Source organism: Sinohyriopsis cumingii, chromosome 16 (genome assembly GCF_028554795.1).
Source record: "Sinohyriopsis cumingii isolate HCF-2022 chromosome 16, ASM2855479v2, whole genome shotgun sequence".
Taxonomy (NCBI): Eukaryota; Metazoa; Mollusca; class Bivalvia; order Unionida; family Unionidae; genus Sinohyriopsis; species Sinohyriopsis cumingii.
This window is the reverse complement of record NC_142976.1, coordinates 88270517-88287100: the sequence shown is the minus strand read 5'-3', so window position 1 is coordinate 88287100 and position 16584 is coordinate 88270517. Positions and strand designations below refer to the sequence as shown.

General features: G+C 32.7%; 1 protein-coding gene across 1 annotated transcript in view; it reads right to left on the bottom strand.

Moving 5' to 3' along the window:
- LOC149780956 (vacuolar-sorting protein SNF8-like) overlaps positions 1-16584 on the bottom strand; it is a 34139-nt gene that overhangs the window by 12340 nt on the left and 5215 nt on the right. The window contains exon 2 of the mRNA XM_089938057.1: positions 4447-4497. Within this exon, the coding sequence (XP_089794183.1) occupies positions 4447-4497 (51 nt within the window). The remainder of the gene's footprint in view (positions 1-4446; positions 4498-16584) is intronic.

The following is a 16584-nucleotide window of genomic DNA, read 5'->3' as shown; positions in this document are numbered from 1 at the left end:
TCATGGGGGTCATAAGTATTGACCTGCATTAAGACTACATGACTATATGATGCAAAGCCATTCATGGGGGTCATAAGCATTGACCTGCATTAAGACTACATGATTATATAATGCAAAGCCATTCATGGGGGTCATAAGTATTGACCTGCATTAAGCCTACATGACTGTATAATGCAAAGCCATTCATAGGGGTCATAAGCATTGGCCTGCATTAAGACTATATGATTATATAATGCAAAGCCATTCATACGGGTCATAAGCATTGACCTGCACTAAGACTATATGATTACATAATGCAAAGACATTCATACGGGTCATAAGTATTGGCCTGCATTAAGACTACATGACTATATAATGCAAAGCCATTCATACGGGTCATAAGCATTGGCCTGCATTAAGACTATATGATTATATAATGCAAAGCCATTCATAGGGGTCATAAGCATTGACCCTGTATTAAGACTACATAATTGTATCATGCAAAGCCATTCATGGGGGTCATAAGCATTGACCTGTATTAGGACTAGATGACTACATAATGCAAAGCCATTCATAGGGGTCATGAGTATTGACCTGTATTAAGACTATATGATTATATCATGCAAAGCCATTCATAGGGGTCATGAGTATTGACCTGCATTAAGACTACATGACTATATAATGCAAAGCCATTCATGGGGGTCATAAGCATTGACCTGTATTAGGACTACATGACTACATAATGCAAAGACATTCATAAAGGGTCATAAGTATTGGCCTGCATTAAGACTACATGACTATATAATGCAAAGCCATTCATGGGGGTCATAAGCATTGACCTGCATTAAGACTACATGACTATATAATGCAAAGCCATTCATGGGGGTCATAAGTACTGACCCTGCATTAAGACTACATGACTATATGATGCAAAGCCATTCATATGGGTCATAAGCATTGACCTGCATTAAGACTGCATGACTATATAATGCAAAGCCATTCATACGGGTCATAAGCATTGACCTGCATTAAGACTACATGACTATATAATGCAAAGCCACTCATGGGGGTCATAAGCATTGACCTGTATTAGGACTACATGACTATATAATGCAAAGCCATTCATGGGGGTTCATAAGTATTGGCCTGCATTAAGACTACATGACTATATAATGCAAAGCCACTCATGGGGGTCATAAGCATTGACCTGCATTAAGACTACATGACTATAGAATGCAAAGCCATTCATAGGGGTCATGAGTATTGACCTGTATTAAGACTATATGATTCCATAACGCAAAGCCATTCATGGGGTTCATAAGCATTGACCTGCATTAAGACTACATGACTATATGATGCAAAGCCATTCCTGGGGGGTCATAAGCATTGACCTGCATTAAGACTACATGACTATATAATGCAAAGCCATTCATAGGGGTCATGAGTATTGACCTGTATTAAGACTATATGATTCCATAATGCAAAGCCATTCATAGGGGTCATGAGTATTGACCTGTATTAAGACTATATGATTCCATAATGCAAAGCCATTCATAGGGGTCATGAGTATTGACCTGTATTAAGACTATATGATTCCATAATGCAAAGCCATTCATAGGGGTCATAAGCATTGACCTGTATTAAGACTTTCATCTAGCTATGATAAGCCATCATATTCAAATTTGAAATCACTGTGAACTGGTAGGTGTTAGAAATCTATTTCAGCTACATAGCAAAAAAAGATCACTGACATCCAATCTGCAAGGTTATTTACTATCCAATATATTATAATAATTGTGTTGAAAAATGAGTATTAGAGTTTTTTAAAGCCCAATACCACCATTTAACATAAATTTCTGCATTCTTCCAATCAAACTAAAGTTTGAAAGGATATGATTTGTTAAAAAAGCTATCTGACAAACCATTCAAGTTGCTAGTTTAAATGATGTTGAAATATTCAGTTTAGAATAAAGAGGTGCCACCCTTTGATTCAGTCAACGAAGTCGCCCATAATTCCATTCTTTGTCAGGAATGCTCCAAAAGTACTGGTGCGATACATTTAACAAATTCCACAAATGAGTAATCTAATAACATTCACATGTGGTGCAAAAATAATTCAATAGGGAATGAAGAGAGGCAGGCCTGCTTTTCTAAGTGCATCTGAGAAGAAAAGGAGTGCATTAGACAAATATATGACTCAAGTAAATATTGGTCATCAGCTGGGGTGATGTAATGCTTTGAAGGGTGAACTTGCACTAAAGACAATCTGAGATAGCATGGTGTTAGCTTTTAAGTTTATAATGGTGACATCATTGTGTTCCAGCTTTCAACTGAAATCGGTTGACCCACGGATGTCACCGGTCAACAACGGCTTAATTTGTACACATGTGAAAAATGGCCAGGTTTATCAGTTTAAGGGTGAAATTACATGGCTCATAATGTGATATAGCATCAACATTAACTGGTTTTAATAGAACCCAAAGATTTAGAGCCAATATATTTCAAGATTTAATATTATTCAGATGATTTGGCATATACAATTTTGTTCAAGTAATAGAGGAATTGGGGCTTTAAGAGCAGAAAGTACCTGCAGATAGAAATAGTTTGGTTTGATCTGAGGTTTCACTGCCTGGCAACAGAATAGGTTGTGGAGTGCCAAGGCAATTATAAGTAAAGTGCCTTGTTCAATATATTCAAGTGTCTTGCCCAAATACATGCCATATTAGCTAATCTGGGCTAATATGGTAATTGAACCTGCACCCTTCTGGTCATGAATCAAGCATTCTAACGACTGAGCTACCATGCCTTCTGCCTCCATTAATCACCTTTTATGACATGCAGAAGAACACATTGGGTCTATTCTTAACCATCAAAACCACAGATGGTACATGTATATAAAAATGGACTTATAAGATGGAAACTAGGTAAGTTTCTACAAATAATTTCTCCCCAGTTGCCATTTGTAAACACTTTTGGAATGCTCTCTCATAACTTGAGACTCTATCATAACTTAAGACTGTCATAACTTGAGATTTGAGTGAAATAAATTTTGTATGTAAAATTTCTTCGATAATGTTTACCTGACCAAAATATGTTAGGATGATCTCCAGTAACTTCAACATCCAGTCCTCCAAGGTAAAAAAAAAAAGAAAAAAATGTAAACCACATCTTCTGGCTTATTTTAGCAACAAAAGTTTATCATCTGCTTGCCAAGATGGAAGTCAAACTAGAATGGTCTCCCCTTGAATTAAGGAACTGGCATGAAATCCCAATCATTCATCACTTATCATATATACTCACTTATAAGTTGAGTCCAATGGCATACTGCACAGACCCAGATCTGCTGTCACATAATGTACCAGAAGATCTGGGTCTGTGCGGTTTGTTAGGACTAATCAGTAGAAGAAATAACACAGACCCTGATCTGCAAGCACATTATGCTATGGCAAATCAAGCTCATTGTTGCTCAGTTTGACTTTTAAGTGAGTACATACAGTGCAACCGATGCAGAAGTACACACTCTTCTAAATATGTAACTGCAGGGAGGGCTGTGGGGCAGGGGAGGACCCATATCATGATTGGGCAAATATTACAAAATAAACAAATTTTGCTACAAATATTGGTCTCATCTTCAAATACATTACCAGAACATAATGCATTTGGAAAATAGAAAGGAGGTGGAGGAAGCTACATCCCCTTTCTTCCAGATGTCCTAATCTATATGAATCAGCTTAGAGTCTTGTGAGATAGAGGCCAGGGTTAGAATAGATTAATGAATGGGTGTGGTCTAGAGAACAAAATTTCTTCCACAAATTATTACAAAGGCGATGAGTGACCTGCAAAAACTTGTTGTGCTGCTGATCTACATCCAACCAGATCAAATCAGATCTTTGGGATGAAAGGTCTATCGGAAACTTGTTTAAGCCAAATTTAGATATCCATCCCAAGGAAATTGTATACCAATACATAAGAAACCATGACAATGGAAAATTTAAAGGTTAAGCTGTTTGAAAGAATAAATATATTGTACAAATTTATTGTGTTCTGTTTATGGAGTGCATACATCTTATGAAATCCAAAGTAAATGATTCAAATTTTGGGACAGATGAATTTTCTGAAACTACATGTACTTGTCCTGGACAAAAGGTTGAAGAAAAAAATATCTGTTCAGCCCTGTATGAAAAATAAATGGTGGAGCTAGCAAAGACCCCTGGGAAACACTCTTTTTAATATGCTTAGCATCACTGATATAACCTTCATTTGCTATTTTTGTTGAGTGATTTTCCAGACAACTTAAAAGTATTTGCGTTTCCTCGTTTACAAGTTTCCTTCAGTAGAAAGAACACTGTGTGTCAAACACTGAAGCAACCCAAGGACAAAACGTAAGAAGTTAGATCTTACTGAAAAATCAAAGTAAAAGTGAACTAAATTTAAAATTTAAAATCAGACTAAATTTAAACTTTAAACCTGTGCCACTTGTCCTTCAGCTATTTCTGTTCCCTTGTCTTTGTATCGTGCCTGAAATAAAAAATTATGTAAACCATCATGACAAAGTTATTGGTTATCCAAAATCAAAAACAAAACATGACGAATACCTTGATAACATGGATCTAGGATTAACATACTAACCTCTCAATAATGACCGAAAAAGTGTCACATTAATTAATTTAAAGACAAAAATCTGTAAATGACTTAAGGCAGAGTGAGTCGGACAGGTGTTAATACCACAAATGTCAACCATGACCACTGCAAAATAAAAGTCTTTTATCATGCTTTAATTGCCTCCTTTTGAACCAAGTCTACTGGTTAAAATATTGTTTTAAAAATTAAAAAATTTTACCCCAAACTCAGGAGCTGGTAGATAAGTACACTGAATGTTTTCAGAATTATAAAGACAGTCAATGACATTGAACTAGGGTTTGAGTTATGTTGTTGTGCTGCTTGTTTGCAGTTGACGCCCCTAGTAACTGAGCGGTATCAGGTAATCATCTTTACAAATTACTCACATATTTCACTTCTGTATACGTCAATTCAAGTCTCAGCGTGACTAACATGGTTATATGAGAAAGCCTGTCAGTAGCTTCCTGTGGGGGGGGGGGAGTCTTCCTCCACCAAACATACTGGTTGCCATGTATCATGTGGTGAAAAAGTCACTAAATCCCACAAAATACAAAATTTACAAAAAAACACTGTAGTTGATGTTTTCCTTCTGGTGCAAAAAAGTTTCAAAACTTTTACACAGGGAAACTTGATCTCGAGTTAAACATAATTAAAATATTAAATACTATCATGGGTTGGACACATAATTCTGTGTGGCGATATTTTACGATAGGTTCTTCTTTCTTATTTCCTAGCACTATCATGGAAATGATGAATAAATATATATATATATATATATATATATATATATATATATATATATATATATATATATATATATATATATATATATATATATATATATATACACATATACATATATATATAATGTGTACTGCAATGGGTACAGAAAATGTCTAACACATGGCTGTTTACTAACGTGCCAATGTTTATGATGAATACTGCAGTGAGTACAAAAGGTATCCAATTCATAGCCATTCCAGGCTTCATGTCCATATCTCTTAAACAGAAAGAATCATCAAAATTACTTGGCAACTTAAACCAAATTATACCGAACAACATTAATATAATTATGATAAACATTCAATGCATTGTGTTGTTGTTGTTGTTGTGGGGTTTAACGCCATTTTTCAGCACACGATAGGCTATACATGGCGGCCAGTATTAATGGTGGAGAAAGAACCCGGGAAACCCCGGAAAGAACCACCGACCCACGAGAAGCTACTGGCAAGCTTTCTCACATGCCCACATTGGCTGAATCTTAGACTCGAACCGCCGCAGACAGAGGTGAGATGGCAGTGATCCGTAACGAAGAGCACTTTAGACCACTCGGCCACTCGGGGCCCCTCAATGCATTGTGTGGTGTCGACTGTAAACATGAACAGGTATCTGCAAGGCGTACAGATGCCACTGGAATTTCAGAAAATGTAAGACTTTGGCAAGAGACAGTGTCATTTGCAAAACGTTTTCTAATTCAAATATAAAGATATTCATCTCAGTTCTAGAACATATTATATACAAACAGTTTGATCAAACAAAAGGTAAACACTATCTAATACCAAGCTTGTGTATATGCTGAGGCATAAAGGGGAAGTGAGTGTGTATGTTTTTATAGTAGTGTTAAAAGGCACCTTAGAAGATTGAACAGCTAGTGCCAAATAAAAGGTTAAATACATAAAACGTATTATTGCACTGCAGAAGAATTTTAGAAAACAAAGTTTTCCCAAAAAAATTAAATATAACAATAGATAAAATATAAATACATCTAAAGTATGTACAATGATTCATGCATATAAAAAGTAACTGGACTTTTCGGTCCATAACATACTCTGCACAAGTCCATAGCAAAGTCAGTCCATTACAGATTCAGTCCATGCAAATTGAATTCATAAATCATGACTGTCATGGTCAGCCCATACTTTCAAACAATGTCAGATACAGCATAAAAAGTATGCAAGAGCTGTCTTATAAAAATAGCTTTTTTTTTATAAAATAAGCTATTACAAAATAAATCTCAAAATATATAACGTAATCTTTTTTATCCTTACCTATAATCTTGTATGGCTACACTGTACATAACACAAGCTGACATTAAACAATAAATATTTATTGTACACATGATGTTATTGACTAATTAGATAATAATTATGCAAACTTTTCAGGTTGGATTAATAAGTAAACAAACAATCGAGTAAACTTTTGTAGAATGCAGATGTTTTTTGTTGAAGGATTAGCCAGATTGCTATAAAATCAAAGTGATACAAACAGCGATACAAATTTTTGAATGGGTATTTTGAATAAAAATTTATTTTCAAAAAACATGAATCAGTCATTGATCGTTTGCATCAAGTTATATATACAACAGAGTTTGGGAATTTGGGGATCAGGGGTCCTAGACTCTTTACTCACTGAAATCAGGAGTCCCATCCCATTTCTGAGAGTCCCTGGCACAAATTCAGAAAACCCTCACTTTCAAAAGGATAGAAAGGAAATGGAAAATGTATGTGATTATTATTTTATTACTTATCTGGATTAAATTCTCAGCCTCAGAAGATTGCATTAGCAAGAAACAATTTTTCAGTATCTGTCAAAAATCTTTATATCATACTGCACTCTGCAAAATAGTTTTTCAAATTAGTTTCTTTACATTGTACTGTTCCTTGACTTACCAAATGTATGTATGGCATTCTGGTTTCTCCATTATATTATTAAGCACTTCATTGTATGAATCTGTGCTGCTTTGCAGTCATCATTTTTTACACCAATTTTAAGAGTCATCTCAACAATGTATGGGATAATTCTGTCTTTTTTGCATACCAGGAACCCTCTACAACAATGTATGGGATAATTCTGTTTTTTTTGCATACCAGGAACCCTCTACAACAATGTATGGGATAATTCTGTCTTTTTTGCATACCAAGAACCCTCTACAACAATGTATGGGATAATTCTGTCTTTTTTGCATACCAGGAACCCTCTACAACAATGTATGGGATAATTCTGTCATTTTTGCATACCAGGAACCCTCTACAACAATGTATGGGATAATTCTGTCTTTTTTGCATACCAGGAACCCTCTACAACAATGTATGGGATAATTCTGTCATTTTTGCATACCAGGAACCCTCTACAACAATGTATGGGATAATTCTGTCTTTTTTGCATACCAGGAACCCTCTACAACAATGTATGGGATAATTCTGTCTTTTTTGCATACCAGGAACCCTCTACAACAATGTATGGGATAATTCTGTCTTTTTTGCATACCAGGAACCCTCAACAACAATGTATGGGATAATTCTGTCATTTTTGCATACCAGGAACCCTCTACAACAATGTATGGGATAATTCTGTCTTTTTTGCATACCAGGAACCCTCAACAACAATGTATGGGATAATTCTGTCTTTTTTGCATACCAGGAACCCTCAACAACAATGTATGGGATAATTCTGTCTTTTTTGCATACCAGGAACCCTCTACAACAATGTATGGGATAATTCTGTCTTTTTTGCATACCAGGAACCGTCTACAACAATGTATGGGATAATTCTGTCTTTTAAATCATCTGGTTTAAATTTGCTGCAAAGTAGAATTTCCATTTTGAGTGAAAGGATTTTGCTTTCCAGCAGCCTTACACCACTCACAAATCACTTCTAACATACCATTCAATCCCATCATTTTAAAGCTGGAGAATGGTTTCTTACACTCAGGTCTGTAAGTTCTCATGTGATAGATCTAATGCTATTTTTATCAGCATAATTTACCTTAGTCAAGTCTGAGTCAGCATTAAATATACATTCCTAGTTTCAGTTCTTATTGTTGTCTTCGCTTGTGTTCTCAATGTCATCTACTTTCTGTCTTTGTATAAATTAGTGTCATTTTCATTCCCAAAAATAAAAACAGATTTTGCCAATTAAAAGTCCTTATTGCACTCTTTTAATAAGTATCAGCTGATAGCATCCTAGTCATAATCACACGTATTGACTTTGCAGTTTTTTCTTATTATTATCATCATTATTATTATGATTACTATTATTATTATTACTATTATTATTATTATTATTATTATTATTATTATTGCATAATAATGATTTGACATTGTCCAACTGAAACTCAGAAAACTTTAATTTCTGTCATGATTTATATATTCATCATCACCAGTTTAAACACCTTAAAAATAATAAAGGTATCATTTATTTGCCAAACAATCAAAATTGCTTATATATACATTCACTAGAATCTGTTTCTTGGAAATCATCACACCTCAGAAGGATTAGTAACATTGGTTTGATATTTTTTTACCTAAGTCTTTCCATTAGCTATTCTGCAGATCTGCGTCGGCTGACTAAACATGTAACAAGGGTTGCATAATGGAAAAAAATGAGACACATCAAGGGGATGCAAATCACTGTGAAAAGGTGAGCCCTATGATAATAATTTGATGCACATTTGAAGCAGAAATTCCAGCCTTTGAGACTCCTATATATAAACAATTAAGAAAGCAGAAATAATGAAAACAACAAAATACCTTTTCCTCTGATCTTTGGAAGGTGTAGATAAAGGATTTTCAAAAGTGGATGAGCATTATTGTTTTTGCAAAAATATAAAAAAATATAATGTCTTTGCTATAAAGTTACAAATCATGTATGCTGCATTTTTTTCAGGTCAAATATTTACTCTTGTAGTTAATTAACTGGATATTAAAGCCATAACGAGAAGAAATGAACCTATGAAGTTCAAACCAAAAATATGAAGTAACTGTTGACACTATATAAATCGTGGACCCATCTATAGTAAAAATCATACGGGTCATGTAGGTGTTCAGAACCAAATATTTCAGTAATCAGTTTTATTTTTTTAGAATTTGATAACACAACCTTCAATGGCAATTATCCACTTTATTTGGAAGATCATAATTTACATGCCCCCAAAAGTACATACAGCAAAATCAGTGTTAAATTACACTGACATTTTTGAACATGGTTGACCTCAAGGTGCAATCCAGTATGAAATGCACTGAATGTTACTAGCTGTGATGTCACAATGAAAATAGCGTGTGTTGAAAATAAATTCGTACTACCCTGCTATTTGTTACAACTGGTCCTTTCTAAACCCAGTTTAGTACCTGGCTACCACTGTAAAAGTTCACTGCAATTAATAATTTTTGTTGGAAGTTTTAATGACATTTAAGGTGCAGAGCATTCAACAATCAGAATTGAACAGACATTGGTTAAACTATTTTAGTATTAAATTTTAGAACAAATAAAATTTAATTTAATTTGAATAAATGCGAATACATGACCACATCGACAGATACTCCAATGCTGTATTATCGCAGGCTCTATATTATCGTGGCAAACGGGGTTTTCCAATTAATTCTGTATTATTGTCAGCATTTTTTATAAGTTTACATTGAAAAAGAGTATCACTTTTTTGTAAAGAGAATGTAATTTTGTTGATCATCGTATATAAAACTTCAAACTTGATATGCATGCATTGGCTTTGATTACAAAATATATTCAGTGTATCGTCTGATGTTTGATGATTATAGGTCACATACCGATGGTGACGGACATGTTCATACAAGCTTGGAATTTAATTCCATGGTAGCCAGTGTGGACTAAAATTGACAAAATGTTGCTTATGATCATACTTCTTGTACGTAAATAAGAATATAATAACAGTTAAACTTTCTTGAAATCTGTAATATTTCAATAATAGTAATAATAAAAATAACATTAATAATATCTTTTATATATTTATATTTCTTTGCCCATACTGCATCTAACATTCATATAAAGTTAAAATAATATTTGTTTTTAAATTGTAATTTTGTTATTCATGGATTTCCACTTTAATGACATATTATTTGTGTTCAATTTGATCATTGTATCTATTGTTTTTTTGTGGAAATATTCTGACAGTGAAAGCGTGTACATTCCATCTCATAGGAAAGTTGCAATTTATGTTTATTATAATACATGAGTGCTACCATACCTAAGTTAGGCAAATACTGTGATAATGTAGAGTTGTTCCCCCATGGTACGTTAATCTGCTAACAGGAGAACTAGGCCCAAAACAAAGTTGGTCCATAACAGAGTCGGCCCAGAACAAAGTCTGCCCATGCAACTCTAATTAAGAAATTTCCCCATAAAATAGTCAGCCCATAACAGTCGGCACACAACCAAGTCGGCCTTAACCTAGACCCTGCATGGCTTCATAACAGTTCTTGTTATTGAACAACAGTCAATAATGTCCGTTTCGAACACAAAGCTTTTAGTTTTTGGTGATCTTGTACGGGTTTGTCACACCTGTTGTTACTGAACAAGAATATTTAATGCAAACATGTTATTTGCTAACTAATTAGTTAAACATTAATGAGTATGCAAACTTGTTGGTTTGATTAACCGTGAGAACAGACACATTCTTTTGTAAATGGTCAACCAACGCACAAACACACACACACACACACACATTATCTGTGTGTGTGTCCCTAAAATTAAATGATCATATCAATGCATCCATGGGTACGGACCTATGCGGAGTGTTCAAGAGTAGTAACTACAAAACAGTATGCTCTGGTTGTGATTCCTGTAACTCATGGCAACACAGTTACACAGTTTGTAATAAATGTATGTTACAATCATTTTTGGTACCCATACTTCATTCACAATGATGATTACAATATTTTTTGGTCAATAATGTTTTTGTTTTTTTATTGTAATTAAAAACACAGAGAAAACTATTTTAAACTTACCTGAAATTCAGCCTTTGGTCAAATCGAATTCAAAACCTTTTGTCTTGATTTTATAAACTGAATGATAATTAGTATCAAGGAAATATGTATGTCAGTATAATTCCATTCATTAAAAAGAGAAAGGTGTGCGAACAACATAAAGAGTTCAGTCAGGGCCATACAGAGCGATCATGGGCGTTGGGGTAAAAAACACCTGGGCCTCTCCCAATTCTTGTTCAAACAAAATTGTTCTTTTATAAAACTAAAAAATATTGTTCAGCCCTGGTCCCCGGTTGCCCACCCATCCTCCCACCCCCATGGGCCTCGAGTTCAGCGTACCCGGTTTAAAGACATGGAGGGCTGACTTTACCAGTGCTGGGCGGAGTATTCTACGGGAGATATAGATGCTTCAAAACTACTGAGGCAGTATGCTTATATATATGGTCCTACCAGCGACTGATTTAGTGACATATTTATTGTTATTGGTGACTGAAATAAAACCTAAAAATATTGCATGTTGTTAATTTTCCTGTCAACTCTTTATTATTGGAATTAATTAATGTATATGAAAAATGTAGTCATGCAGGCACATATACTCCGATTAAATTAAATATTACTTGTTCTACATATTAATAGTTATATATCACTAACAAATCAATGTTGAATGTTCAACACCTTAAATATCATAAAAAAACCTTCAGACTAAAGTTGTTCATCCAACGGATGATTTTTGGGTACCCAATTTTGTCAAGAAAAGATCACATCGAATATTTACTGCTAATAATAGATAAATATAAATAAAACATTGAATTACTGTTCATGCTGGGAGAAGAAATATGACAGGGCAAAGACGGGCAGAGATACAAAATTTTATCAAGAAAAATAAATGCATAAGAATTTGAAATGCTTGATTTGTCTGTATGCTTATCTTTCATTACAAAATAATATCTATTTAAGTCAATTAACATTACAGACTTTCAAGGACAAAGACATTTTAAACTTTGAATAATGGAAAATCATTACTGTTGGTAAAAAATTGACGGTATATGGATGAGAAGCGCAACTGTAAAGAGATTCGCAGGTGTCAACACGTTTACTATTACAAATAGTAGACTAAATACACACTATCATAGAATTCAATTAACAATTAAAAGCAGCAGGACAAGGGTAGTTTTAAAATGTTGATTATGCAATATAATTTAGTTAATCTGGGATTATGATTTTTTTCCCCACTATATTTCTATTTCAAAAAATAAATGACCATTGAAAGAAACATACAAAGAATATAAAATATGAAATGGCCATTGAACAAAAAGAACATTACATCCAAATTACTATTATATAAATTGAAACATTTCAACTGCACAACCACCTAAAACTAGTATAGTGTGCTTTCATTAAATGCCGCATTCACACCTGTCGCATGTGTCTTTGATGTCCACTTTAGCTGCAAACAGAATCCAGTAAGTTGAGCAGGCAGTGTCATGTATGGCCAAACATAATTATCATTTAACGACATACTTTCAGATGTGTGTGTGTGATTTGGATTTTTAATGTAGCTTTAAAAAAATTTCAGTCATGTCGCTACGATGTCTGCAGTGTGGCAGTTTATAGTGATGTCTAGCACTGGGGCATCATGCTGCAGACATGTAGCATGATGTCCCACCCAGTCACATTATCCTGATACCAGGCCAACCAGTCCTAACACTAACCTCTTAATGCTGAGCGCCAAGTGAGGCAGATGTTAGGACCATTTTTGTAAGTCTTTGGCATGACTCGGTCGGGGATCGAACCCAAGACCTCTACAAAAAATTCTTAATTGCTTAAAAAATCTATCAGTTGTTGCCTTTTATAATAAACACACTGCTTTAATAATATGCTATCAAATGTGAAAAGGAAAGATGAAAGAAGTGATAAGAATAATAAATAACATTTCCTGTTTTTGTAATGTTAACAACATCACATGTAAAAAAATTAATTAATAACAGTACATTTCTTAAATTCAGTTAAACTTGGTAAAGTAGATGTTTTTCAATATTAATTGCATTTTATCATTAGCTTTATTATCGGATTGATTAATGTATGTTACTGACTGCAAAATCGTGACTTTTAGTCTTTAAATTAGCATTCTATCTTATAAATGAGTCTTTTATAAGAAAATTTGACTAATTTGATGTTATTAGTTGCCAATTGCATGTACCAAATGTCATAATAACATTCTGGGTAATGAATTCCATTACCTCGATAATACAAGTTCTCTGTCTCTCTGTCTCTCTCTCTCTCTCTCTCATAACTGTATTCATACATCTCAGCAAACTGATTGTCAGATGATATATACCTAGCACAGAATTAAATTATATATGTATTTTACTGTATTAATGTATTATGCTGTGTCTGTATGTTGCTGTATTAATGTATTTTGCTGTGTCTGTATGTTACTGTATTCATGTATTATGCTATGTCTATATGTTACTGTATTAATATATTATGCTGTGTCTATATGTTACTGTATTAATGTATTATGTCTGTATATTACTGTATAATTGTATTATGATGTGTGTTACTGTATTAATGTATTATGCTGTGTCTGTATGTTACTGTATTCATGTATTATGCCATGTCTATATGTTACTGTATTCATGTATTATGCTATGTCTATATGTTACTGTACTAATATATTATGCTGTGTCTATATGTTACTGTATTAATGTATTATGTCTGTATATTACTGTATAATTGTATTATGATGTGTATGTTACTGTATTAATGCATTATGCTGTATGGTACTGTATTCATGTATTATGCTATGTCTATATGTTACTGTATTAATGTATTATGCTATGTCTATATGTTACTGTATTAATGTATTATGCTGTGTCTGTATGTTACTGTATTAATGTATTATGCTGTGTCTATATGTTACTGTATTAATGTATTATGCTGTGTCTGTATATTACTGTATTAATGTATTATGCTGTGTCTGTATGTTACTGTATTAATGTATTATGCTTTATCTGTATGTTACTGTATTAATGTATTATGCTATGTCTATGTTACTGTATTAATGTATTATGCTGTGTCTGTGTATTACTGTATTAATGTATTATTCTTTGTATGTTACTGTATTAATGTATTATGCTGTGTCTGTATATTACTATATTAATGTATTATGCTGTGTCTGTATATTACTATATTAATGTATTATGCTGTGTCTGTATATTACTATATTAATGTATTATGCTGTGTCTGTATATTACTGTATTAATGTAATATGCTGTGTCTGTGTATTACTGTATTAATGTATTATTCTTTGTCTGTATGTTACTGCATTAATGTATTATGCTGTGTCTGTGTATTACTGTATTAATGTATTATGCTGTGTCTGTATATTACTGTATTAATGTAATATGCTGTGTCTGTATATTACTGTATTAATGTATTATGCTGTGTCTGTGTGTTACTGTATTAATGTATTATGCTGTGTCTGTATATTACTGTATTAATGTATTATGCTGTGTCTGTATATTACTATATTAATGTATTATGCTGTGTCTGTATATTACTGTATTAATGTAATATGCTGTGTCTGTATGTTACTGTATTAATGTATTATGCTGTGTCTGTATATTACTGTATTAATGTATTATACTGTGTCTGTATGTTACTGTATTAATGTATTATGCTGTGTCAGTATGTTACTGTATTAATGTATTATGCTTTGTCTGTATGTTACTGTATTAATGTATTATGCTGTGTCTATATATTACTGTATTAATGTATTATGCTGTGTCTGTATGTTACTGTATTAATATATTATGCTTTGTCTGTATGTTACTGTATTAATGTTCACTGAACTTAGACACAAAGACACAGTGATCCCATTCAAGCGTGCTCTTAAAACTCACTTATTTCAACTGCAAGAACAAACTTAAAGACCTAATAATGTTTTCTACCTTAAATATTCTCAGCATGTTTTTTATGTTTTCTAATTTCACGATGTTTGTTTTTTGTAATCATATAATTATGTATGTCCTTTATGTTATAGGTGTTGTCTAATGTTGTAAAGCACTTAGAGCTTCTAAAGATTAGGCGCTATACAAAGTCCTCATTATTATTATTATTATTAATGTATTATGCTGTGTCTGTATTTTTTGCAAATCATATATGTTGTAAAGAATCAAGTATGTTTTTGAATAATGTCGGTAATAAGCTCCCTAGAACTAAAGCTTAATTGTTGTTTTCAATCAAGCTGTTAAATAAATCATATTTTATCTTTCTGATATAGTCTTATATTTAAACTCCCAAAATTATACGCTGGAAATATTACAAGAAAAGGTTATCCATCTTCTCATTTATTCTTTATGTATATCTAGATCATGTATATTATTTTCAACATACTCGATTCTTTTAAGAGCCCACTTCACAAATTACTTTATTCTATTTATGTCAAATCTAAAACAATTGGATATACCTAAATTAGATATACCCAACACAATCCTATAACTAACCATATTATCATCATACAATAAAGTTATTATTATTATTATAGTATTATTATTATATATATATATATATATATATATATATATATATATATATATATATATATATATATATATATATAGACAGAGAGAGAGAGAGAGAGAAAGAGACAGAGTGTGTGTTGTTGTTCCATTTTTTTGATATTATTTTCATTAAATCATATTCTGAACACTAATAAAACAATATAACAACCACATTCGTTATCTATGATTTATGTATTTAAGTCCATACAATCAAAATTATATTTAATGTATATTACTGTCATTTCTTTCAAAATATTGTATTTTTGTATCCATTTTTGTCCATTACTCTCCATTAATGTCCATTCCTGTATATCACTGTGTATAGGTAGACCCGTTTTATTTACATTCATGTGCTTCAATTGACAAGGATATTTTATAGGAATAGAAAGTGGGAAAGTCATAGAAACTTTACAAATCATAAGTAAGCTGCAATAGAAAATCAGTTTTAATATGTACCAATAAGAACATTAAGTACTGTGATAATACAGCGTTCTGGGCTATGCTTTAGTCATTGACCGTGTACGTAATGCATAAAGTCTCACAAAATAGTTTCATATTTTGACACCTCCTAATTTTTAAGGTAGAAGGCATGAACCTAATTTTCATAACCCTAGCATCTATAAATTCACAACAACAAAAAAAATCTGTAATGTGGTTTAGATTTACTTTGAGTTAGGCTTGAA